The 27841-nt window shown below is 45.4% G+C and overlaps 1 protein-coding gene across 1 annotated transcript; it reads left to right on the top strand.

Moving 5' to 3' along the window:
* The first annotated feature begins 447 nt into the window (after positions 1–447).
* Positions 448–27270, top strand: LOC135520560 (zinc finger protein 658B-like). The gene is made up of 11 exons (XM_064946206.1): positions 448–639; positions 3029–3186; positions 7652–8333; positions 8366–9211; positions 9411–9649; positions 9900–10079; positions 10502–10599; positions 12592–12686; positions 15124–15272; positions 23416–23703; positions 26197–27270. Exons 2-11 carry the CDS (start codon positions 3031–3033, stop codon positions 26791–26793), a joined length of 3330 nt encoding a protein of 1109 aa, XP_064802278.1. The 5' UTR covers positions 448–639; positions 3029–3030; the 3' UTR covers positions 26794–27270.
* Positions 27271–27841: the final 571 nt, after the last annotated feature.

Here is a 27841-nt window from a genome sequence, read left to right as displayed (position 1 = left end):
ACTTAAGCCAACATGACTGAAAAATATGTTGATGTGCCCTTGCTCAAGACTTTCAGAGGTTTTATGAATGAATAGCACAAAGCCATATTCTGCGTCATGATCATGTTGTGATTACAGCTTAACTTCCAAGATGTTTACATAAAAACAAAAAGGTTCCATTCGGTAGGTCGGCAGGTAGTTTAGCGGTGAGAGCGTTGCGCCAATAAGGTTGTTGGTTCCGAATACACATGGTGAAAAATCGGTCGATGTGTGCCCTTGAGCGAGGTACTTAACCCTAATTTGCTCCAGGGGCGCAGTACTACTATGGCTGACTGTAAGCATGTCACTGCATATTTCTGGTGTGTGACAAACATTTTTTTTTTTATGAAAGTTGCATGTTCTATCTTATTTGCTACAAAAACTATTGAAAACCGAGTTGATAAACAGAAAAACAACAATTTAAGTGCCCTGTTTGGGACTTCTGACATCCATCATGTTGCACCAAAGGCATACGCTAAATGCGTTCTTTTGTGTAGTGTAGTCGAATTCGATTGGTGTACGGCGTACGAGAGAGCAGACAGCCAATCCGCTCAAGCCTTGTTAACATGTTGGAACAATAACACAACTTGTTTCTTCAAGAGATAACGGCTTCAGTTTTCGGTGAGTCGTTATTTTGTAATTATCTAACTTAATTCCCCTTTTTATGGATGGAATGTGACTTCAGCCAGGACAACATTTCAGGGACTGATTTCTGTTTTCGCGGAGTCTCAACGGGGGGAGACATCCAACGTTTACATCGAAACTGCAGCCGCCATTACACCACAGAAGAAGTGAATGCCACCCTTCTTCGTCGTTTTTACAAAGCACATAAAATATCTTCAGAGCGACTGCTGGCAGACAGTGGTGGATTAGTTTAGCTAACCAGACAACTGACTTATATTGATAAAGCTCAATCAGTTTTAATGTGATATTAATCGTGGTGATGTAGCTAAACGTTGCTTGAATTGTTTGTTTGCGGAAATGCTAACTAGCAACTAGCTAGCTGGCTGTCAATCAATACAGAATAGGCTAACGTTATTTATATTCCCACAAACCTGCATCAACTAACTATAGTAACGTTAGTTAGCTAAATTAAACCAAATATAAACTTGCCAGTGCCACCAGCGAGTGAGCCACCAAATAAAATAGCAAACAGCTAAATTGCTGACCTCTGGGATTTGGAGTCTGGATCACTTTAGTCATTAATTTGGCGCCATTCACTAATTTGCACTGTAATGGCCCAAGTTAGTGTGAACGTATTGCAATGTGTCAGTACACAATTCCACTAAAAGGTATTAGCTGTTTGTCGTATTGTGTTGCATGTTATTCTCTAGTTCTGTTGGGGAAAACTATAAAGCTGTATAAAGTAGCCTACAATCATGACCTAATCATATACCGTTGTGGAATAGATTATTATTGCCAGAAGATACTCTACCATTACACTTACACATCTGCACTGGGGTCAGAACGCAATCATGATATAATTAAGACACTGGAGCCAGCACGAGATATGGGTCGGAAAACGTACCTCTATGCAGGGATGGGATATGCTACTATACTCCACATTTTACCTCTATCCACACGGCTCCACCGAGAAGATGGGAATTCTGCGAGTTTTCCCAGAAAAGTCATTTTCGTGCTCATGCTAGATAGCAGTAGTCACAGCAGCCATTATGGAATGGCATGTCCACTGAAATGACAATGCTATTCCAAATTGGCTGCGGTGGCTACTGCTAGCTAGCATGAGGACGAAAAGTCAGTAGTGTATTTTTTTAATAACCCATCAACCCTCTTTGGAAAACAAACATTGCTTCTTCTTTTTTTTTTTTACAGATGTTTTGTTACATATACATACATTCTCTACGTTTTAGGAGCACCAGCGTGGACAAAATTACATTACCTACTGCCATTTTGTCTGAAAGTTCAAATCTCCTGTCTGACCAAATCCCAGGAACACATGAAGATACTAATTTCCATCAGTAGAGGGCAATGTTTACAACATGATTTAAATCAAATCTTTTTACATCGTTCCCATTTGAGGATTTGCCAGCATTTATACATGGGGTAATACAACACATTCTCAATCGGTCTCCAAATAAAGATGATGCTATTTCAGCTCTGTGTGTATGGTGGGGTGGATATGCTACATTTAGGTTATGTTAACCCTTGTGTAGCCTTAACATTCTGTATACTCCCCTTGACCTAAGGGTAAAACATGACCTGCCTTCACTAAGTCCCTAAAATAAAGCAGCTTAATTTAATCTTAAACCCCATATCTATTTTGCACAAAGAAACAACCTGTCATTCATTACAAACTTTGTGAATATATGGGTTTTCCTTCTTCACAATCACTGGACACCAACCATGTTATTTTGCTGCTCTTTGACAAAAATGTCTCTTTCAGCTTGGGGGATTTCTTCATCTAAAGATGATGCATCATGCTCTGGGTTGTATTCTTCCCTATCTTCTTCTTCAGATACCTCCTCTTCTAAATCATTGTTCTCTTATTCCTCCTGGACATCTGAAAAAATCAGATCTACGACCTGTTGGGCACTGAAACGTGCACTCATGTTTAGTTCAATCAGTAGCACATAATCTCAATTTCTCATTGCATCTTGGTGGTTTTTGTGGTGTGTAAAGGATTGTTTAACTGCCGGGTCAGAAATGACCATAAGACAATATTTGTACCCTGGGGGTGTACAGCTTTCATGGAAATATGAACAAAGGCGATGATAAAAAAAATTCTGATGTTGGGGTCGCTAGGAAAAGTCATCAAATTTCAAGTTGAAAAAATATCATTTAGGGGATTTTCTCTGCTGTTAAACATAGTGGCTGGTCATTTTTTACCCTTAAGACATCACAATGGTTAATAACATATTAGTGAGGCTATAGGCTAATAATTGAGTTCAGGTGTTGCTTGCAGACATAAAACAGAACACCCAACCTGAATTGAATATGATCAGTAATGCACTGTTTTGGTCTAGATCTCCTCTCTCTCTCCCTTTTGCAGGTATGGCGATGGATAGTGCCTCTGTGTACATGTGCTTCCCCTGCTACCAAGAGTTTGACACACTGGAGGAGGTGCTGGCCCACCAGCTGACCTGCACCACAGAGAACGTGGGGAGTGGGGCCCCCACCCCCGTCTCCATCCCCTTCCTACAGACTCAGGTAATAGTGGAAGCTTCAAACTCCATGGACATTTTAAACTAAATAGGCTAGGTCTAGAACATTGATAAACAATAACTTTTTATTCAACTTTTCTCATCTTTTCCACATCTAGGCTAAATGCTTCTGGATAAAAGCGTCTGCTAAATGGCATAAATTATTATATTACAATTTATTAATGCAATAGTGTGTACATTTCATAGTGTCGCCATTATTTTGCTCAAGGCCTCCCATGTGAATTGGCGAGCCTTGTGAGGCTGAAGCATAATTCCAAGTCCACACGCGCAGAGCCGTGATAGTCCGGCGGTCCATCTGTGGGGGAGGCACAACACGACCATGCTCCTTCAAAGTTCCCAACCAACGAGGCTCCAGTTTGTATGTAGTGACGGTTGAAAAATAGCTTGAGCCTCACTGAGAATTCAAAAATGAAAGCCTACGGTCCAACACTCTAGAACACTGCTGTGCAGACGCGTACATGTTTTGGACTCTGATAAGCTCTGTAGCCTACAAAACGGCACTGCACCAAGTACAAAAGGAATTAGATCCTCTGTTAAGACATACATAACCAAGAATTTTCAGTTCACTTGTTTGTTAAGTCATAATAGGAAATTAGATGACCTGTTTTGTTTATTTTTAGAGGATAAAAATAGACTACAATATTCACTAATAGAAATAAAATAAGATGACGGATCACATTTCTTTCTACATCAAATATTGAGTTATAATATTCCAATGTACAGATACTTTTTCTGTTACTATGTAACAGGGAGTAACACTATCCTTGTTCCACTGTATCGCTACCTCGTAATGATAGCTACAGTATGCTCGGAGGTTTAAAATATTGAGCCGTCGACCGTGAGTGACGTTTACCAGCGTCGCTCTCCAAAACGTGTCCCCAGCCTCCCATGGTGACGGTCTCCTCAAGCTCAGAACCATAAAGCGTGGTGTCATGAGTGACAGGCAGATTGCATCTTGAGTTGCCAGTGGGGAGAGAAAAGGAGCGTGAAAGATGAATCAGTCAGCTCCACCCCTCCTCCTGATGGATGGCTCATTGGGCTCCTCACAGATGAATCAGCTGTGGAAACATTCTATAAAACCTAAGTGCCTTATGGCATTCTGGCCCCTGCTCTGCCGTCAGCTGCCTTATTACTACCATTCAGACTTCATTAGCTAGATTATCATAATTTCTGTGTAACATTAAAGGCGACATTGCTATAAAACGGGGTGTTTACATTTCAAATTAATGTAGGCTGCTATGATACCGAACGTTTTTTAACTTGACTTGTTCGGATCCAGCGAACTGTAATTACATGGAAGAGGCCGGGTAGGAAATTAGAAGCTTTTGCTTTTTAGCATTAAAAAGGAAGATGGAAAATGAACTCTATGGTAGAACCACTTTGTAATATGTATGTATTTAATGACATTCCTATGACCCATCTTGCTTACCAAGAGGGACAGATTAAGTGTTATTAAAAAGAAACTTCAGCAAAGTGGTGTGCTCCCTCAGTTACTTTAATTACATGTTGACCCATGTGTAATATTTTAGTGCACTTCCAGAGTTGAAGTCCAGTTCTGGAATCGTTAATTAAATCAATTCATTATGGTACAGGCCTCTATACACACTAGCCAGTTTCACTGACCAAACAGGCCTATTGGCCCTGGTCAAAAGTTGAGAACTATAAGGAATAGGATGCTATTTGGGTTGTAGACACAGTTTCCTGTCTCAAGTCCTTCTAGGAGACTGACTCAACCACCAGCGTCACATTGAAAAAGCTCGTTCATCAAGAACATATGAATACACACATACATGACACTATTTCAAGAGCTCCGGACGGTCTGCAGTAATCGTTTTTGCCACATTGGATAAGAACGGTGTCAGCGGCAGTTCAAGCTAAATAGTCTGGTTTTATAACTCCGCTCCTCTACTGAGCTAAAACGCTGAGTTGTGAGTACTTACTCTGAAACTAAATAAATCAGACATTACTGAAATGTCTTGAAATGGTGATTTAGTTAGTTTGTGGCATCAAAACAAGCAACCAAAAAGTATTTACTAAGACTATGGAGATTTAACTACACTGCTCAAAAAAATAAATGAACACTAAAATAACACATCCTAGATCTGAATGAATGAAATATTCTTATTAAATACTTTTTTCTTTACATAGTTGAATGTGCTGACAACAAAATCACACAAATTATCAATGGAAATCAAATTTATCAACCCATGGAGGTCTGGATTTGGAGTCACACTCAAAATTAAAGTGGAAAACCACACTACAGGCTGATCCAACTTTGATGTAATGTCCTTAAAACAAGTCAAAATTAGGCTCAGTAGGGTGTGTGGCCTCCACGTGCCTGTATGACCTCCCTACAACGCCTGGGCATGCTCCTGATGAGGTGGCGGATGGTCTCCTGAGGGATCACCTCCCAGACCTGGACTAAAGCATCCACCAACTCCTGGACAGTCTGTGGTGCAACGTGGCGTTGGTGGATGGAGCGAGGCATGATGTCCCAGATGTGCTCAATTGGATTCAGGTCTGGGGAACGGGCGGGCCAGTCCATAGCATCAATGCCTTCCTCTTGCAGGAACTGCTGACACACTCCAGCCACATGAGGTCTAGCATTGTCTTGCATTAGGAGGAACCCAGGGCCAACCGCACCAGCATATGGTCTCACAGGGGGTCTGAGGATCTCATCTCGGTACCTAATGGCAGTCAGGCTACCTCTGGCGAGCACATGGAGGGCTGTGCGGCCCCCCAAAGAAATGCCACCCCACACCATGACTGACCCACCGCCAAACCGGTCATGCTGGAGGATGTTGCAGGCAGCAGAACGTTCTCCACGGCGTCTGCAAACTGTCACGTCTGTCACGTGCTCAGTGTGAACCTGCTTTCATCTGTGAAGAGCACAGGACGCCAGTGGGGAATTTGCCAATCTTGGTGTTCTCTGGCAAATGCCAAACGTCCTGCACGGTTTTGGGCTGTAAGCACAACCCCCACCTGTGGACGTCAGGCACTCATACCACCCTCATGGAGTCTGTTTCTGACCGTTTGAGCAGACACATGCACATTTGTGGCCTGCTGGAGGTCATTTTGCAGGGCTCTGGCAGTGCTCCTCCTTGCACAAAGGCGGAGGTAGCGGTCCTGCTGCTGGGTTGTTGCCCTCCTACAGCCTCCTCCACGTCTCCTGATGTACTGGCCTGTCTCCTGGTAGCGCTTCCATGCCCTGGGCATTACGCTGACAGACACAGCAAACCTTCTTGCCACATCTCGCATTGATGTGCCATCCTGGATGAGCTGCACTACCTGAGCCACTTGTGTGGGTTGTAGACTCCGTCTCATGCTACCACTAGAGTGAAAGCACCGCCAGCATTCAAAAGTGACCAAAACATCAGCCAGGAAGCATAGGAACTGAGAAGTGGTCTGTGGTCTCCACCTGCAGAACCACTCCTTTATTGGGGGTGTCTTGCTAAATGCCTATAATTTCCACCTGTTGTCTATTCCATTTGCACAACAGCATGTGAAATTTATTGTCAATCAGTGTTGCTTCAGTGGACAGTTTGTGGACAGTTTGATTTCACAGAAATGTGATTGACTTGGAGTTACATTGTTTTGTTTAAGTGTTCCCTTTACTTTTTTGAGCAGTGTATATCCATAATAGCAATCTGTTTCTACATACGATACTAAATGTTTCTGCATTCCTCAATTCTAACAATGATGCCAACAAATTACCAAAAGTAGAAACCAGCTGGTAGTACTCAGTCTAGGCTACTAATAACAGAATGAGCCACAGTGTTGCCTCTGCTTGAATGAAGACACTCCTGAAGGAACACATCATTAACCTCGACCTTGATGGTTCTTATCATCCTAATGGATCAACGAGCAGTTCTCAAACGCCACGGACTGGCCCTCTGAACTCAACTGATAGGCCTGTGGTATTTATCATCGCCCTGCCCCTCAGTCCTTACCCCCCCGCTCAGAGAAACCCTCCCTCCCCGGCTCTGTTGATCTAAAGACTGCTCTGTCTGCTCTCATTGACCCCTCTGTCCTCTGAATACTCTATTACTATATTCCTCTCTTGTCATCCTTCATCTGCCTGACAAAAACACTGTTCCTGTTTGAATTGTCTATGGACTTTTTCAACAACAAAAAATATTGTCACATACACCACATAGGTGCAGTGTAATGTGTTCTTTTACAGGGTCAGCCATAGTAGTAAGGCACCCATGGAGCAAATGAGGTTTTTACCTTGTCGGCTCAGGTATTCAAACCCAACCATATAACTGCTAGGCTACCTGCTGACCTGTGATGGTATTGCTATCCAGTACTGCCATGGAAACCTCCATTGTTAGGTGGAGTTCTTTCAATTTGACACCAAAACATATTGTTTTCATTCACTCATTATTGTCCAGACTGGTCAGGTTGTGTTTTGTCTTCTTTTCTCACATTCTCTTTTTCTCTCTCTCCAGCAGCAGATATATACCCAGCCCATTGCTCCATTGCCTGCCCCTCAGACCAAGGCCAGTGTCTCCTCTGTGATGCCCAGCTCTGGTGCACCAGGTCTGGCCATGGCTAGCCCAAATAAGCCTTCCTCCGGAGATCAGCCCAAGATCCTGTACCAGTGTGGAGACTGTGACGCCCTGTTCCACTCCCTGATCCTCTGGCAGCAGCACCGCAAACATGGTCAGTGTCTGCAGACCAAGGCAGGACCCACCCAACCACAACCAGACGAGACCGGCTCTGGATCTGGATCAGAACTGGCCCCAGAGGGAGAGGGGAAGCACAGTCAGGCTGAAATGGAGGTGGACCTGGGTCCAGATGAACCGAATGAACCAAACTCAACGGATGACCAAGAAGGAGGAGGGGGCAGAGGAAGAGGAAGGAGTCAGGAGAGGGCACAACAAACTCAGCAGGAGCAGGATGTAGTGAAGTCTCAGCTGTCAGCAGAGAAAGAGGAGGATGGGATGAGTGCAGAGGACATATCAGCCACCCTGGATCACATGTATCTGCCAAACGCCACCAACAGAGGGCAGGAAGGAGGCAAGGAAGAGCCAGAAACAGAGAGCATAGGGGAATCCACTGGTTCTAAAGCCTCTGAGATCCAGGCTCAGGCAGCTCATTCGTCTACAGAGGCCCAGTCTGCAGCAGACAGCCAGTCCATCCCCAACCCCGCTCCCTCCCAGGACCCCCAGACCCCGCTCCCTCCCAGGACCCCCCAGCCGATAACCCTGAGCAGACGTCCTACTTCTACAGGATAAAGGCAGCCAAGAAGCTCAAGCCCCCGTCCAGCCTGCTGTGTGTGGACTGTGGCTCCAGCTTCGGCATGGTGTCTGAGCTGGTCACCCACCGCAAGTCCCAGCATGGCCTCAAGGAAGCCCTGCACCACTGCACTGTGTGTGGGGAGAGCTTCCTCAACACCACCCTCTTCCTCTACCACCGCAAGCAGCACAAGGAGAAAGGCAAGGAAGGGGTCACACAAACCCAGGCCCAGGGAGGACAGACGCAGGATGCAGATTACCAGGATTACAAAATAGTAACACTGCAGCAAGAGGTGGTGGAAGAGATGGTGGAAGAGTCTAAAGAGGAGACAGTGGGGGTGGCGGATTCCCAGTACAATGGAACTGAGGAACAGAACCAGAATGAAACCTCCTCTACTTCCACTGTCTCTACCTGTGCTCCGGTTCAGGTGCCTAAGGTGGTCCAGAGTTTCCTGTGTGCCCAGTGTGGAGCCTGCTTCAGTAAAGAGCCAGAGCTCAGTGCCCACCGTAGGGACAAGCACGGCCTGAACGAGCCCCTCCACCACTGTTCCCAGTGTGGCCAGAGCTTCATGAACACCACCCAGTACCTTTACCACCGACGCCAGCACCGTGGGGAACCAGGGACTGGAGCAGGAGCAGCCACACCCCCCCAGGGAAGCCCCCGCGCCCCCAAGAGGATGCTGTCCCCACCTGCCGCCTCGTTCAGTGCTGCGTCAGGCTCGCCAGCGAAAATACCTGCTATCAGGATACGCAGCATCAACGATCTCAATGGTAGGTTCGACCCAGTGGCTGCTGGGTTTGACCCAGTGGCAGCTGGGTTCAACATAGTGGGAAGACTTAACTCTGCTGTAAAAAATAGAATAATAACTGATTCCAATCCAAACGGAATATTGCTACGTTTCACTATTGTTTAAGGTTATTTTGACGTACCGTCAATAGTTTCTGACCATGCTCTCTCCTCATTGGGCAGAGAACAAAGACCAGGGTAAAGAGGTGAATCCAGTCATCCTTAAGGAAGAGCAGGAGGAGAATACTGTAGTGGGGGAACAACTGGACACCAACCTCCCTCCTCCAGCCAAGCTGATGCAGGACTGGTCCCGCACCCCTCTCCCCCACGTCTGCCCCCACTGTGGCCAGACCTTCACACGCAGGGGGTTCCTCCGCGCTCACGTCTTCAGCCACACCGGAGAGAAGCTCTTCACCTGCAAGGTACTGCTAGACTGGACATGTGTTCGATTGAAAATGCTGTGAAATATTGATGTTAATGACTGAAACTAGTTGTGTATCAACAAGTAGCAGGAGTTAGTTAGGAATAGCTTCCTATTATATACTTAATGTTTATTTTTCTGTTTAATCTATGTGAAGAAGTCTCAGTGCTCTTGTGCTATGTGAAATAGCTATGTTGTACTGGGCTTCTGTCAATCAAATTCATATTTGTTCTTCTTCTTGGTTAATTCAGGTGTGTCAGAAGTCGTTTGCGTCCTCTCCCAACCTGCTGCGCCACAGCCTGACCCACATGGGCACCAAACCTTTCCCCTGCTCCGTGTGTGGCAAGCGCTTCTCCCAGCCGGGCGCCCTGAAGAGGCACGGCCTCACCCACAGCCAGCCCAAATCCCGCCGCCGCAGGTCCCGATGGAAGGTCAGACATGGGGGGGGTCACTGCACCCTATAGTACACTATTCCCTATGTGGTGCACTACTTTTGACCAGGGCCTATTGGACTCTGGTCCCTGTCGGGCTCTGGTCAAAGTAGTTTTTAATATATAGGGAATGCGGAGCCATTTGGGACACAGCCATGGATTACCTGATTGTTTTTAGAATGTCTTACAATGAGAACATCTCTGAACACACCACGGACAAGTCCTGGAGAGCCACAGCGTGAACAAGGTTTTGTTCCAGTCCAATCGGGTGTATTGCTGCTGGGCTAGAACAAATATCTGTACACACTGAAGCTCTCAAAGATCAGAGAAATTCAGGAATGCTATTTGTCTCTACGTTAACATTGAGACGGGCTGTTAGTTGTTTCCCCTGATGTTGTGCTGTGTCAATGACATCCCTGCAGAAGAGGACACCAGAGGGGGAGGATGGAGAAAGCCAGCTGTTCGCCTGTCCCAACTGCACTGCTCGCTTTCAGACTGACCAACAGCTGCAGGAGCACAGGTACGGGTGTGACTGGGCTGTGACTCAATTAAATGTGCAGGTTGAAATCAACCCCAAAGGCCTGTTTCACAGAACTAGATTAGACAAGGAACACAGGTGACGCATTTCAATGTGTAAGTTACCTTGATTGAACCCTCCATGTTTTACAGGGAGACACAAACACACCACGGTACTGTATTTACAGTGACAGTAGAGCATAAGACTGGACTGAGAACAGGAGATGTGTTACACATAACCCAAACACAGGCCGGACCCTGTTCCTACACAGTGAGGGGATTTAATCCGAGTTGTTAACAGAGATACCTCAGTGCCCTTGAGCCCTCGCTAGCGATGATTGACAGGTTGGCGGCGGTAAATTAAGATGATAACGATAAGGGGTAGGATGACAAGGCGATGGAGACAGACCGGCTGAGGAGCTAGAGGTGGGGGATGTGGGGAGGGAGGAGGTGAGGCAGGAGAAATGATCCGGGGATCAATAGGAGGGCGTGATCAGGGAGTGAATGGAACGTTACCCTTGAACTGTATGTCAATGTGTAGTTGGGGCGAAGCAGGAAGTCCCAGTTGTCTCTGCAGGGTACAGTCCGTATCCCTACACCCCCTCTCATTAGCGAACACTGGGGGGTGTGGAGAGATGACCTGGATTGAAGCTTTAAATCTCAGGGTCATCTTGGCCTAAAATATTGATTCTTATTGTCAGCCCTGTGCAAAGGGATGATCGACCAGACAGTTTATATAGGGCTAGAAGTGGTCCACAGCACACACTATGTTTACCATCTAATATTAAACGATGGGGTTAAGTACTTTACAAATTCACTATCATCAGTCATGAATTATACGTAGAACACAATGTATTTTTCAGTGATTCATAATCATTATTTCTTTAGCTGGCCTGATGCCCACACTGACCATCTAGGACAGTGTGACGAACATTATCGTTACCAAGGACATTAACTCAGCTGCTTGTAATGCATTGGCTAGTGGCGAGCACTAAATCACCTGCTTGCCAGGGTTGATTAGTGGAATCTGAGGGTTTTAATGCTGGGCTAGAATAAAACCATGACACTGCAGGACTGTAGTTAAGAGTTGAATACCTCCACTGCTGAAGAAATGTGTTTAGGTGAACTCTTCTACCACCTCAGTGTTTCCCAACCCTGGTCCTCCAGTACCCCCAACAGTACACATTTTTATTGTAACCCTGGACAAACACACCTGATTCAACTTGTCAGCTAATCATCAAGCCCTCAATGAGTTGAATGAGGTGTGTTTGTCAAGGGCTACAACGAAGCTGTGTACTGTTGGGGGTACTGGAGGACCAGGGCAGGGAAACACTGTGCTAGTGATCAAACACAACACTGATCCAGCCAGTTAAATACATCCCAGTGGTTCTCCTCCCTCTCCTTCCCCAGGCCTATATCCTGCCATTATGGAATGGATAAACATAGGCTCTCATATCTCATCACACACTGAAACCACACGTTTATCTGCAGCCATTGTATTATATGACACACCTAATGACTCCATATTGAACCTTAAAAGGCTTTACAACATGGTTAAGCACACAGGTCTGGAGGTAATCCTAATACTGTGACACTAAGGTGATAGCCAGCATGTGGTTGTGTGTGTTATTCCTCCTCTGTGGATGAGGATTACAGTGGGCCCTTGAAGCGTGGCTTACATGCATCTACAAATGACACACTGCAGTGTTATGTGCAGCAGCTCACTGGTACTAATATTGTTGATGATGGTGATGCTCCTTTTGTCCCTTTTCCTCACAGCTTTAATTCTTTCTCAGCTTCCAAGAAAACCATATTGCTCATTGCAGTACTGTATTATAGCCCTCGTTTTTTATAGCTTTGTTTTTATCCCTCGTTTTTTCATTTTCTGCTCTGAAAAACCACCATAACATTTTAGTAATTTATTCAGAAGTGTATTATTAACATTAGTTGTTGTTTATACTTCTTTCTCTTCCCTTCATTATGTTCTGTCCATCAGACTGCTCCACACCAGCCACCCGTTCCCCTGCTCTGTCTGTGGAGAGGCCTTCAAACGCAGGAAGGAGCTGGACCTGCACTCCCTCATTCACCAAGGTAGCTCCTCCCCTCTCCTCTCAGCTGCCCTCCTCTCTGTGTGTCTGATAAGCACTGGATGAGACAGAGAACAGTGCCCGTATCCAAGCTTCTCAGAGTAGAAGTGCTGATCTAGGATCAGTTTAGCCTTTTAGATCATAATGAATTAGATTATAAGGACAGTGGTGATTATATAGTGTGGCTGTGAATTAGTGAAGCTGTTCATAATGGAGCTGATTTCCATGTTAAGTATGCAGAAGTAAATCCATGCGCCTTAGTAATAATTAGGGGTATAATTGTTCACCAAACGTATGGTTGGGTAGGTATTGTATTTTTGTGGTCACGATTCGGTTTCTGTTCAGGGGGAAAATGGCCGGAATGTTATGTTGGCCCTCAAGTTTCCACTCAGCTGTTGCGTTTGTAACCATGTGGAAGGTGGGTATTTACCAGATATGAAGTCGTAAATACCAGTTGAATTCACTCGTGTGATTTGAACTCGTTGAGAAAAAAGGATTAGTTAATGGCCAACAAGCTGTGTCAACCATAAACTAAAAGGAGAGCTATCACGCTTGTAAACAAATTATAGTTAAAAAAACACACTAATAGATTGCTTTTTATAAATAATGGGTTTGTTGTTGGATTTAGCTGCCGAAAATGCTGTTATAGCGGTGATTTCCTTAGTAGGTGACGTCAGAGGTCACCATGTGGGAGAAGTGGATTCTCAGGATGATAGACCAGTTTCCCAATAGTAATTACTCCGTTCAAGTGGATTATTCCCAGTTGTATGCGGTGATTTCCTTAGTAGGTGACGTCAGAGGTCACCATGTGGGAGAAGAGGATTCTCAGGATGATAGACCAGTTTCCCAATAGTAATTACTCCGTTCAAGTGGATTATTCCCCGTTGTATGCGGTAAATTCCCACTTGGTTATGAACGCACCGTGACACTGCCTCCTTCAGTGTCCAATGTACCACGCTTCAAAACACACATCTCCCACTCCGGGGTAATGTGATGGGCTGTCACTATAAGCTCAACACAGGGTGCATTGACCAATTCATTGAAAACTTCAGCTTTGGTTTGTCTATATAGAGCGGGTACAACCTGTTTGCTGAAATGGGTGCAAGTGGGAAGTTCGTACCTGGCTCAAGCACTTTCACGAGGAGTTAATACCCCCTATTCTAAACCACCGGGAATGGATGCATACCCACAGCTATAAACCAAAGATGGTAAAAAATATAAACATAGCCTGTCTATCGCTCTTGTAATTTATTTGGCTCGTTCAGAATCAGCTGCCAAGGGCTACTTGAATGCAGAGGGAAAACGATGTTGTGTAGTTTCTTTGCGTTTCCATCTTACTCTGGTATACTGGGGCCCACTGATGTTGCTGTAAATGTGTCAACATATTTGAAGTGTTGTTAGCTGCATAGGCTATTCTTGTTGAGCGTGGTGACTTAGTGTTACCCGTTTTATCCACAACTCTATCCATCACCCCTGTAATCTACTGGGAAGCCTAAATGTTCCCAAACTGGGGACTTAAAAGATGGAGGATCCTCCAATTCTGGTCTATCGAATCGACCCCACCAATAATGGGTCGCGGCAACGTAGCTGCAGCTGACCTCATCGTTGCGGTCGGCGTCAGAAATGACCGCATCTCAGAGAGCGAGAGCGAGAGATGTGATTGGTTGGAATTGATTAATTGTTTATTAGTTAATGCTCTATTGATGGAGAGGTTCCTCATTAAATGTTTCAACGGAGGGCTCCTCAGGGGGGACTGGTGAACGCTCCAGCCGGGAGTGAGGATTCTGCTGGGTTGGCGTTGCCATGGTAACTGTAGACGCCTGTGGCTAAGATGGGGAAATATCAAAGCTCAGCGTCTTCTCTCATCTTTTTTTTCTCCTTTAGCTACACAGAAACAGACAGAGAGCCTGAGACTGTTTACCAACATCCAGACTGCCAACAGTAGTGCATGTGTCTGTCTGTGTGTCTATAAATAAGTTACCTTAAGCCACATACTGTAGCATATACTGAGTGATGACAGTACAGAATACCCCGTAACCCAGTGTGTGTTTTGGTGGGTAGGGACAGGAGGGACCTGTGACCAGGGCATGTGACTGTCTAAATACCCACTCAATCTATACATCCCTGTCCTTTCCATGTTTAGTGTATTTCAACTGATTTCGTGTTTTTATTGTATTTTTATTTAACCTTTTATTTAACGAGGAAAATCCGATAAGAATTCTTATTTACAATGATGGCCTAGGAACAGTGGGTTAACTGCCTATGACAGATTTTTACCTTGTCAGCTTGGGGATTCGATCGAGCAACCTTTCTGTTACTGGCCCAAAGCTCTAACTACTAGGCTACCTGCCCCCCCATGTACATTCTCGGACACTGTTTGGACTGTGATAAACACTAATTTATTAAGTAATTAACTCAATCTGCCCACTCCATCTCCCCAGATAAGGAGCCAGTGTTGTGCCCCCACTGTTCCTCCCAGTTCTTGAACCAGTCAGTGTTGGACATCCATCTGCAGCGCTGTACCAGCTCAGAGGAGGACAAGACTGTGGGCCGTGGCCGGGGACAGGGACGGGGACGCTCCATGGGACAGGTACACTGGCCACCTACTCTATACTAGTTATTCCTTATATTTATGTATATACAGTGGGGCAAAAAAGTATTTAGTCAGCCACCAATTGTGCAAGTTCTCCCACTTAAAAAGATGAGACCTGTCATTTTCATCATAGGTACGCTTCAACTATGACAGACAAAATGAGAAAAAAAAATCCAGAAAATCACATTGTAGGATTTTTAATGAATTTATTTGCAAATTATGGTGGAAAATAAACTTTTGTTATTGACCAAATTACTTATCTCAATACTTTGTTATATACCCTTTGTTGGCAATGACAGGGGTTAAACGTTTTCTGTAAGTCTTCACAAGGTTTTCACACACTGTTGCTGGTATTTTGGCCCATTCCTCCATGCAGATCTCCTCTAGAGCAGTGATGTTTTGGGGCTGTTGCTGGGCAACACGGACTTTCAACTCCCTCCAAAGATTTTCTATGGGGTTGAGATCTGGAGACTGGCTTGGCCACTCCAGGACCGTGAAATGCTTCTTATAAAGCCACTCCTTCGTTGCCCGGGCGGTGTATTTGGGATCATTGTCAGGCTGAAAGACCCAGCCACGTTTCATCTTCAATGCCCTTGCTGATGGAAGGAGGTTTTCACTCAAAATCTCACGATACATGGCCCCATTCTTTCCTTTACACGGATCAGTCGTCCTGGTCCCTTTGCAGAAAAACAGCCCCAAAGCATGATGTTTCCACCCCCATGCTTCACAGTAGGTATTGTGTTCTTTGGATGCAACTCAGCATTCTTTGTCCTCCAAACACGACGACTTTTTTACCAAAAAGTTCTATTTTGGTTTCATCTGACCATATGACATTCTCCCAATCTTCTTCTGGATCATCCAAATGCTCTCTAGCAAACTTCAGACGAGCCTGGACATGTACTGGCTTAAGCAGGGGGACACGTCTGGCACTGCAGGATTTGAGTCCCTGGCGGCGTAGTGTGTTACTGATGGTAGGCTTTGATACTTTGGTCCCAGCTCTCTGCAGGTCATTCACTAGGTCCCCCCGTGTGGTTCTGGGATTTTTGCTCAAAGTTCTTGTGATCATTTTGACCCCACGGGGTGAGATCTTGCGTGGAGCCCCAGATCGAGGGAGATTATCAGTGGTCTTGTATGTCTTCCATTTCCTAATAATTGCTCCCACAGTTGATTTCTTCAAACCAAGCTGCTTACCTATTGCAGATTCAGTCTTCCCAGCCTGGTGCAGGTCTACAATTTTGTTTCTGGTGTCCTTTGACAGCTCTTTGGTCTTGGCCATAGTGGAGTTTGGAGTGTGACTGTTTGAGGTTGTGGACAGGTGTCTTTTATACTGATAACAAGTTCAAACAGGAGCCATTAATACAGAGGAGCCTCTTAAAGAAGAAGTTACAGGTCTGTGAGAGCCAGAAATCTGGCTTGTTTGTAGGTGACCAAATACTTATTTTCCACCATAATTTGCAAATGAATTCATTAAAAATCCTACAATGTGATTTTTCTGGATTTCTTTTCCCTCATTTTGTCTGTCATAGTTGAAGTGTACCTATGATGAAAATTACAGGTCTCATCTTTTTAAGTGGAAGAACTTGCACAATTGGTGGCTGACTAAATACTTTTTTGCCCACTGTGTGTGTGTGTGTGTATAATATATTTATATATATATATTACTGTAATAGTATATATACAAATCAAATTGTATTAGTCACATGTGCCAAATACAACAGGTGAAATGCTTGCTTACGAGCCCCGAACCGACAGTGCAGTTTCATAAAATATGGAGAAGAATAAGAGATAAAAGTAACAATAAATAAAAGTGGGGGGGGGGGCAGGCAATGTGAATAGTCTGGGTAGCCATTTGACTAGATCTTTAGGAATCTTTTGGCTTTTGGGGTCGATGCTGTTTAGTAGCCTCTTGGACCTAGACTTGGTGCTCCGGTACCGCTTGCCTTGTGGTAGCAGAGAGAACAGTCTATGACTAGGGTGGCTGGAGTCTTTGACAATTTTCTGGGCCTTACTCTGACACCGCCTGGTGTATAGAGGTCCTGGATGGCAGGAAGCTTGGCCCCAGTGATGTACTGGGCCGTTCGCACTACCCTCTGTAGGGCCTTGCGGTCGGAGGGCGAGCAATTGCCATACCAGGTAGTGATCCAACCCGTCAGAATGCTCTCGATGGTGCAGCTGTAGAACCCTTTGAGGATCTCAGGACCAATGCCAAATCTTTTCAGTCTCCTGATGGAGAATAGGTTTTGTCGTGCCCTCTTCACTACTCTCTTGGTGTGCTTGGACCATGTTAGTTTGTTGGTGATGTGGACACGAAGGAACTTGAAGCTCTCAACCTGCTCCACTGCAGCCCCGTCGATGAGAATGGGGGTGTGCTCGATCCTCTTTTTCTCGTTGTCCACAATCATCTCCTTTGTCTTGATCACGTTGAGGGAGATGTTGTTGTCCTGGCACCACACGGCCAGGTTCTGACCTCGCCTATAGGCTGTCTTGTTGTTGTCGGTGATCAGGCCTACCACTGTTGTCATCGGCAAATTTAATGATGGTGTTGGAGTCGTGCCTGGCCGTGCAGTCATGAGTGAACAGGGAGTACAGGAGGGGGCTGAGCACACACCCCTGAGGGTCCCCTGTGTTGAGGATCAGCTTGGGCGGACGTGTTGTTACCTATACCTACCCTTACCACCTGGGGTCAGCCCGTCAGGAAGTCCAGGATCCAGTTGCAGAGGGAGGTGTTTAGTCCCTGGGGCCTTAGCTTATTGATGAGCTTTGATGGCACTATGGTGTTGAACGCTGAGCTGTAGTCAATGAATATCATTCTCACAAAGGTGTTCCTTTTGTCCAGGTGGGAAAGGGCAGTGTGGAGTGTAATAGAGACTGCATCATCTGTGGATCTGTTTGGGAGATATGCAAATTGGAGTGGGTCTAGGGTTTCTGTGATGATGTTGTTGATGTGAGCCATGACCAGCCTTTCAAAGCATGGCTACAGACGTGAGTGCTACGTGTCGGTAGTCATTTAGGCAGGTTGCCTTAGTTTTCTTGGGCACAGGCACGATGTTGGTCTGCTTAAAACATGTTGGTATTACAGATTCGGACAAGGGGAGGTTGAAAATGTCAGTGAAGACACTTGCCAGTTGGTCAGCGCATGCTCGCAGTACATGTCCTGGTAATACGTCTGGCCCTGCGGCCTTGTGAATGTTGACCTGTCTAAAGGTCTTACATCTGCTGTGGAGAGCGTGATCACACAGTCTTCCGGTACAGCTGGTGCTCTCATGCATGTTTCAGTGTTATTTGCCTCGAGGTAAGTATAGAAGTAGTTTAACTCATCCGGTAGGCTCGTGTCACTGGGCGGCTCTCGGCTGTTCTTCCCTTTTGTAGTCTAATGGTTTGCAGGCCCTGCCACATCCAACGAGCGTCAGAGCCGGTGTAGTACGACTCCATCTTAGTCCTGTATTGACACTTTGTCTGTTTGATGGTTCGTCAGAGGGTAGAATACCTGTAATAGTAGAATACCTTATATAATATACACACACACACACACTACAGTTCAAAAAATTTGGGGTCACTTACAAATGGCCTTGTTTTTGAAAGAAAAGTACATTTTTGGTCCATTAAAATAACATCAAATTGATCAGAAGTACAGTGTACAGTAGACATTGTTGATGTTGTAAATGACTATTGTAGCTGTGCAATGGCATAGCCTTGTTTTGTTCATTTAGCAGATAAGACGTTCTTATTTCCAAGCCCTTATCACATTATGTAATATAACAGAATAGTGCGAAGTGATTTGCATCTCCTGTCTGGGACAGTTATTCTCAGTGATCATTTGAAATGTGGGTACATTTTCTCAAGTTGAAAGACACATTTTTCAAGGATACAAACCAAAATCTGTCTTCTTTTTGATATACAGACGTTGGATTTAGTGTATTATGCCTGCTCCTTGGAATTTTCTAAATTGATTAACAATACTACATTGAACACTGCATGGGGATGAGTTATGTCCAGGACATATGTTTGGTGAGGAGGCCTAGACTTAATGATTCTGATGAAAATGTGCTCTTTCTTTATCAGATTAATGTTTTTGAATATTTTCAGAGTGAAACCTGTCTATGGTTCAGGTAATAGCCTAGACCCTAGGCTAACAAATTCTAAATGTTACTAGCTGAGCTGTAGTCAATCAACAGCATTCTCACGTAGGTGTTCCTTTTGTCCAGGTGGGAAATGGCAATTGAGATTGTCATCTGTGGATTTGTTGGGGCGGTATGCGAATTGGAGTGGGTCTAGGGTATCCCGGGGAATGCTGTTGATGTGAGCCATGACTAGCCTTTCAAAGCACTTCATGGCTATCGACATGAGGGCTACTGGTCAGGTTACCTTCGCTTCCTTGGGCACAGGGACTATGGTTGTCTGCTTGAAACATGTACAGTAGGTATTACAGACTCCGTCAGGGAGAGGTTGAACTCATGAAGTCTGAGATTTCCCAGTTCTACATTTCCAGTTGTTTTCAACGCGGCAGAAGTCATGCTGGCTTGACAGCATGACCATGTATTCAACCTTTTCTGGCCCATGGTGTTGCGTGGGAATGTTTATCATTTTAAGCTTGGAAAATAAACCCAGACTTGGACCACACAACATCTCCACCGAATAGCAGGTAGGGGAAGCAAAATAGGGATTGCTTTGCAGCGCTTGCTGTTAGCCACTGATGGTTTCCAAACCACTCATTGTTGGATTTGTGTTAATGTTAATTAATGTTTACGTCCAATGGCCGATGAGCACCGATTCTTTTTATCTATCATTTGTCTTCATATGACAATGATTGAAAAGGATGTGCCAGTAAATGGTCGACGTGATTCATGAAGAAGACTGCTTGTCTAGCTTGCTAGCTAAGACTTTGAAAGTATGATGTTGACATGATCAGTCCAATCAAAGCTACGGTAGATATAACGTGATCTGACATCATTTTACCTGTGGCCAATGACTTTGATTCTTCTTGGATGGGTACTTCTAATGTAAATCTATGGTAGCACTCAAGGGTCTTGATCTTTCAAGCTCTCCCTGTAAATTTTGTGTCGACATGGTGTCCCCATGAGTGACTAACACTGAGCCAATCATGGTGCAACTAGAGAAGATTACCAACCCCTACGCTCTGCATTTTCAGCCGGCTACCTCTCCACCACATAAAGCACTGAGCTAGGCTGAAACACCTGCATTTTGGAGCTGCCTTACTCAAAAAAGCAAAAAAAGAGTTGTTTTTATTCGGCTTTATTAACTCATTTTTATATATATTTATTTATTTTATTTTTTTACATTGTTTTGCAACTGATATGTCACATAACATGCAAAACACACAACAAAAAACAAACAATTTATTTGTAATTTTTATATATCATTTTTTGTTGTTGTAGCTAAACAGGCTCTGCCCCACCTGCCCTGAATGACGGGTCTCCACTGTACAAATGCACAGGTGCACATTATCATGTCTTTGTCATCATTAAAGTGAAGACTGTTATTTTATCAAATAAATTCTCTGTAATTATTATTATGTGATTAAAAATGAATCATGTACATGTAATTAACTAGGAAGTCAGGGCACCAAGGAAAATCTTCAGATTACAAAGTTATAATTTTCCGAATATAACTCTTCAGATATTTTAATATCTGATCAATTAGTCTTCTAATGAATTATTCTTTACCTCACGTTAGTCTCATTCTGAACGTTGTAAATTGTTGATTATCTGCACGAACCCAGCCTTTACCATGAATCATCCATACATCAATTGTCTTAATAATTTATTTACTAACTAACTAAATAAATGCATAAAGAAACAAACCGTAGGTATGGTTACAAGGAAATGACACGGGATGTTCCCTAGTGGGCTAAGCCGATATGACGGCTTGGTGGACAAAGGGAAGTGGGTCTGGACTGAGAAGGGCGGGAATTACAAGAGTCACTACACAGTTGATAATTATATTGATTGAAATGCTAATCCTTTGCACATGAAACCTCACTCATTCGGGAATCATTGCAATCAATGTATATTTACGCTCAGTGTGTCGTCCAAGATCTCTGTTGGAATCGTCCGTCTTTCTGTTGGAAAGTTCATCCGCTCGCCTCTCTATCTGCTTCCAAGTCGTCTCCCATGGTTAGAATGGATAGTCCCATTCAGAAATGTTCTTTATAGAATAGATGTTTTGTCGGTCTTCGCATTCCAGGTCGACATAATTCCTAGCTGCAGACTAGTAATTAGTATCGAAGATTTGCTCTTATTCTGTCGGTATCGATAGTCTCAGAGTTGAACCATTTCCACCGTGTAGCCAATGCTCCACGTTGTTTGGTTAGGAATTCAACAACCATTACAACCTTAGCTTATACAGAGGTTTTGTGGTCTCTATTCAACCTTTGTCCCTCAGCTAACCGAGGTACGCGTTGTCTAAAGAGGTTTTCTTCAGGTGGGGATTTTATTTGGAACAGTAGAAAAGGGCTGTCCCATGACGCCAGATCAATGTCTATGCTCATGGGGCGGGTCAATGTCCTAGTTCAACTTTAAAGGGAGTACAATTCTCTTACATTAACGGTTTAAAATCATATTACATAATTTCACAAATAGTTTCATATTTACTCATTAATTTTATACAATAATTAGAAGCAAACCTCATAACGGAGGCTCCTGTATAAACAGAGTTATGGTAATGTGGCTGTATTGTCTTTCAATGAGGTCACAACATGAAACAAAACGGACCGGTCTTAGCTGGCTTCTCCACCGACTGGTTACACATTCTCCAAAACATAGATATTGTTTAGTTCTCAAGTTCTGTGATGTAGAAGAAGTTCCTTTGTTCTCCTGTAAAACTCTCTCTCTCTATACTGCCTGGCCATGAGGAGAGAGTCTCCTCTAGCAATTTATGACCTGAGATAACAGAACCCGGGTGTAGGGGGAAGAGAGGTGGTGAGAGAGAGGGGGATGGTACTTGCTATACCCAAAGAGGGCCACGTCATGACAGTATGGAACGGTCAAAGCAAATTGACGTTGTTTCAAGATAAAAGTTTGACAATTGTTTTACAGTATTTGAAAAAATATTGATCTCTGGTTAAAGATGGAGTTTTGACATCGATTATTCATGCCCATCCCTAGTTCAGTCTATTTTCCACCAGACACTGGGATATTCATTCATCTTTCAGCAAGACAGTAACCTAAAACACAAGGCCAAATCTGCACTGGAGTTGCTTACCAAGAAGTGAATATTCCTGAGTGGCTGAGTTAGTTTTGACTTAAATCTGCTTGAAAATCTATGGCAAGACCTGAAAATGGTTGTCTGGCAATGATCAACAACCAATTTGACTGAGTTTGAATAATTTAGAAAATAATAATGAGCCAATGTTGCACAATCCAAGTGTGGAAAGGTCTTCGAGTATTACCCAGAAAGACTCAAAGCTGTAATCGCTACCAAAGGTGATTCTAACATGTATTGACTCAAGGGGTTGAATACTTGTCTAATCAAGATATATTGGTTTTTCTTTTCCTTTTTTATATATTTCTTCTTCTTCTTTTTTTACTAATGTTCTAATATTTCTTCCACTTGGACAGAGTATTTTGTGTAGATCATTGACAAAATAATTACAATTATATCCATTTTAATTCCACTTTGTAACACAACAAAATGTGGAAAAAGTCAAGGGGTGTGAATATGTGAAGGCACTGTACAGACATAGATACTGTAATAGTAGGATCTTACTCTACGCTAGCTATACCTTATAGACATATATACTGTAATAGTAGGATCTTACTCTACACTAGCTATACCTTATAGACATGGATACTGTAATAGTAGGATCTTACTCTACACTAGCTATACCTTTTATAGACATAGATACTGTAATAGTAGGATCTTACTCTACACTAGCTATACCTTATAGACATAGATACTGTAATAGTAGGATCTTACTCTACACTAGCTATACCTTATAGACATAGATACTGTAATAGTAGGATCTTACTCTACACTAGCTATACCTTATAGACATAGATACTGTAATAGTAGGATCTTACTCTACGCTAGTTATACCTTATAGACATAGATACTGTAATAGTAGGATCTCACTCTACGCTAGTTATACCTTGTAGATGTGTCCCTCTCTCTTGCCATCCAGGTGGAGTGTGATATGTGTGGTCATTGCTGTATGACCCAGGAGGGTCTGGACCTCCATCGGCTGTCCCATACGGGTCAGACCCCCCTGCGCTGCCCCCTGTCCCCCTGCAGACGGCGCTTCGCCTCCAGCTCGGCCCTCGGGGAGCACATTGTGGCCCACTGCCAGGGGACTATGGGGAAGGGCCGCGGCTCCAAGAGGTTCCACTGCCAGATCTGTGGGAAGGACTTTGCCTACACCTCCACCTTCAACGTCCACATGAGGATCCACACCGATGAGAGGCCCTTTGAGGTAAGGGGGAGGGGAGGTGGAGATGATTGATTGATTGATTGTGTGGTGGGTTATCTACTGCACACGACTGACGTTCGTTATGGTGTGTCTTGTTCTGAGGTGATTTAAAACAGTCTACTACAAAGGATCAATTAGATTGTCACATTTTTTAGCAGAAGAGGCCGTCTGGACAAGACTTTGGTCGTGGTTCTGCCTTTTATTATTGTTTCATTCAGTTCTCACTTCCCCCCCTGCTGCTCCCCCAATGGTCATGCACCCTGCCCCACCCCGGCAATGGACATGCACCCTGCCCACCCCCGCAATGGACATTCACCCTGCCCCACCCCCACAATGGACATGCACCCTGCCCCACCCCCGCAATGGACATTCACCCTGCCCCACCCCCGCAATGGACATGCACCCTGCCCCACCCCCGCAATGGACATGCACCCTGCCCCACCCCCGCAATGGACATGCACCCTGCCCCACCCCCGCAATGGACATGCACCCTGCCCCACCCCGCAATGGACATTCACCCTGCCCCACCCCCGCAATGGACATGCACCCTGCCCCACCCCCGCAATGGACATGCACCCTGCCCCACCCCCGCAATGGACATGCACCCTGCCCCACCCCGTAATGGACATGCACCCTGCCCCACCCCCGCAATGGACATGCACCCTGCCCCACCCCCGCAATGGACATGCACCCTGCCCCACCCCCGCAATGGACATGCACCCTGCCCCACCCCGGCAATGGACATGCACCCTGCCCCACCCCGCAATGGACATGCACCCTGCCCCACCCCGGCAATGGACATGCACCCTGCCCCACCCCGGCAATGGACATGCACCCTGCCCCACCCCGGCAATGGACATGCACCCTGCCCCACCCGCGCAATGGACATGCACCCTGCCCCACCCCCGCAATGGACATGCACCCTGCCCCACCCCCGCAATGGACATGCACCCTGCCCCACCCCCGCAATGGACATGCACCCTGCCCCACCCCCGCAATGGACATGCACCCTGCCCCACCCCCGCAATGGACATGCACCCTGCCCCACCCGCGCAATGGACATGCACCCTGCCCCACCCCCGCAATGGACATGCACCCTGCCCCACCCCCGCAATGGACATGCACCCTGCCCCACCCCCGCAATGGACATGCACCCTGCCCCACCCCCGCAATGGACATGCACCCTGCCCCACCCCGCAATGGACATGCACCCTGCCCCACCCCCGCAATGGACATGCACCCTGCCCCACCCCCGCAATGGACATGCACCCTGCCCCACCCCCGCAATGGACATGCACCCTGCCCCACCCCCGCAATGGACATGCACCCTGCCCCACCCCCACAATGGACATGCACCCTGCCCCACCCCCACAATGGACATGCACCCTGCCCCACCCCCACAATGGACATGCACCCTGCCCCACCCCCACAATGGAAATGGATCATTGTTACAGTTGTAAATATGTATATGTTATTGTTTTATTCACTTCTCTTTTTGACCTGCACCATTGGAGCTCGGAGCTTAACAATGTCACTGTACCTTGCAAATGACATCTGCGACCCTGTGCATGTGACTAATAAACAAATATAATCATCTCATCTAAAAAAGACAAGCTGTGGTTGTGGTCACCCCAGTGTATTATACACGCTGGTGTCCTCCCTCCCTCTCTACACTTCCTATGATTAATGAGTGGGGCTGAGTTAGAGCCTACCATCTCCCCTCTGTGTTACTATTCTGGGACCCAGCTCCATTGGGCAGCGTCCTAAACTCAGGACCAACTAGCCTCTCTGCTCACTGTGGCACAATGTGTGGCAGAACAGCCCCAGGCTTCTATAGTTCAATAAAAAAATGCAGTCAAAGCTGTAAAGGTATTGGTGAGAATGTCCCTGCCGATTCCCTCTGGTTCTACTAATGGTAGGCGTTGTCTCTGTGGTCATTCAGTATGGCAGACAGGCAGGTAACACTGCTGTGTGGAAAAAGATGAATGTCCTGCAGTAGTAGTGCAGCTCTGTTCTGTCAGCTTCTTTTTTTTCTGTTCGGTCCCCTGTGTCCCTCTTTCTGTTCTTTATCTCTACCTACCATTGTCCTCTGCCCTCCCTAGATCTCTCTCTCTCTCTCTTCTCACACATTGTTTTTCTACCCCTCCTATTCTTCTGCCTCTTTAGCCAGAAGTGCTGTGTCTACAAATTTGGAGAAGTGTTTCAGAAAATATGTTTTCATAAGTTTTCAAGATATGAAATCTATGAATTTTAATGTTCGCTTTTCTCCTCTTGTCCTTGTTCTCTCGTTATGTTTTCCAATCCTACCCATCCTTTTCCCCTCCACTCTTCTTCCACCTCTCTCCTCTTCAACTTCTCCTCCCTCTTTCTTTCTGTTCACTCTCTGCCTCTCCTCTCTCTCTCCTCTTCCCCTTTCTGCACTTTTTCTTCCTCTGTCTCTCTCCTCCTCTTCTCCGGTCTCTCCACCCCCCACATCCCCTCCTCCTCCTCTCTCAGTGTTCTACGTGTGGGAAGCGTTTCCGCCAGCTGCCCCACCTCAAGGACCATGAGCGTATCCACAGCGGCCTGCGGCCCTTCTGCTGCTGGGTGTGTGGTAAAGCCTTCAGTGTGGCCGGCCGTCTTACTGAGCACGCCCGCATCCACAGTGGAGAGACGCCCTACACCTGCCACCGCTGCCCCTCAGCCTTCCGCTCACGCTCCAACCTCGACAAACACATCCGTCTCCATGACGACGGAACAGATGGAACCACAGCCAACGACGTAGAGGCTGAAGGGGCGAGGGTGCTCTTGTCTACAGGGACGGGATTGGGTGGCGAGGGGGAGTCGGCGGTGCAGACCATTCTGCTGGTCCAGACGGATGGAACCACAGAGGGGGTGATGGTGCCGGCCGTACCCGTCTCAGAGCACTCCTCTGGGGCTATGTTTTCTGGGCAGGCTGGGTCCTCCCAGGTGGTGTTCTTGGGTGGTCAGGCCATCTCTGTCCCCTCCCTGTCTGCCATCATGGAGGGACATGAGATCCCCTCGGTCACTGTGGTAGAGGGACAGGATGTACCACACACCATAGAGTTCATCCTAGAGGAGACCATCTCATAGAGGGGACTGTAGAGGGAAGAAAGGAGAGAGTTTGTGATAGAATGTATTAGAGATTAGTGTTGAGTTAAATCAAGAGGTATAGTTTTTGCAGTTTCCTCAGTGCCGGGACTATTCTTGTTAAATGGTCCGATATATTGTTTAATCGACTTAAATGATCTACGCATCTACATATGAATTGATTTTGGCAGAGTTTAGTGAAGGATCGGATATGTGGCCCTTAAGCTTTGAGAGGTGCTTGAAAGAGCAGAATTGATTTTAAATGTTGAAATCATGCAGCGAAGCCAGTGAAGCAAGCAGCAGTTGTATGGTAAAGCATTTATCCTGTTTACAATGAGAAGTTGATTGAAAAGCTGATTGTAAAAGTATTCCCAGAGTGTGTACCGTTAATATTATTTAGAGTGAGCTTTATCAGGGTTGGACTTGAGTCGCCCATAAAATGTCCTCTGTTTTCTTTCTAATAAAAGGCTTCAGCTTTCACCGTTTCTCCAACGCTTCTATCATTTTATAAGGAGGATTACACGTGGTCCTCACCATGAAATATCTCACACATCAGATAGGATGGCCTTTATGGGCCCCACTGTAATCTCACACATCAGATAGGATGGCCTTTATGGGCCCCACTGTAATCTCACACATCAGATAGGATGGCCTTTATGGGCCCCACTGTAATCTCACACATCAGATAGGATGGCCTTTATGGGCCCCACTGTAAATCCACAACGCTCTCGCTTGACATCATCAATATGGACTTTCTGACACAGGTACCCACCGAGTCACAGAAGCAGAGCTCAGGAGGGCAGCAATATGAGATATCCCCATACAAGTCATGTAATTACCCAAGATATTTGTTTCACTGTGTGTTGACGTATATAGATTTAACAGTAATGTTAATATAATGTCTATGACATGAATAGATGACGTTAATATTGTAATTCCGTATGATAAGGAAGGAGAGGATTTATGATGATCTCAGCTGAATGAGGAAGTACACGTCATATTGCTGTATCATTATGCTATAGTTGATAGCTACATATCAAAAATAATGATC

The sequence above is a fragment of the Oncorhynchus masou genome, chromosome 29, assembly GCF_036934945.1.
Source record: "Oncorhynchus masou masou isolate Uvic2021 chromosome 29, UVic_Omas_1.1, whole genome shotgun sequence".
NCBI lineage: Eukaryota > Metazoa > Chordata > Actinopteri > Salmoniformes > Salmonidae > Oncorhynchus > Oncorhynchus masou.
This window is presented reverse-complemented; position numbering and strand designations above follow the sequence as displayed.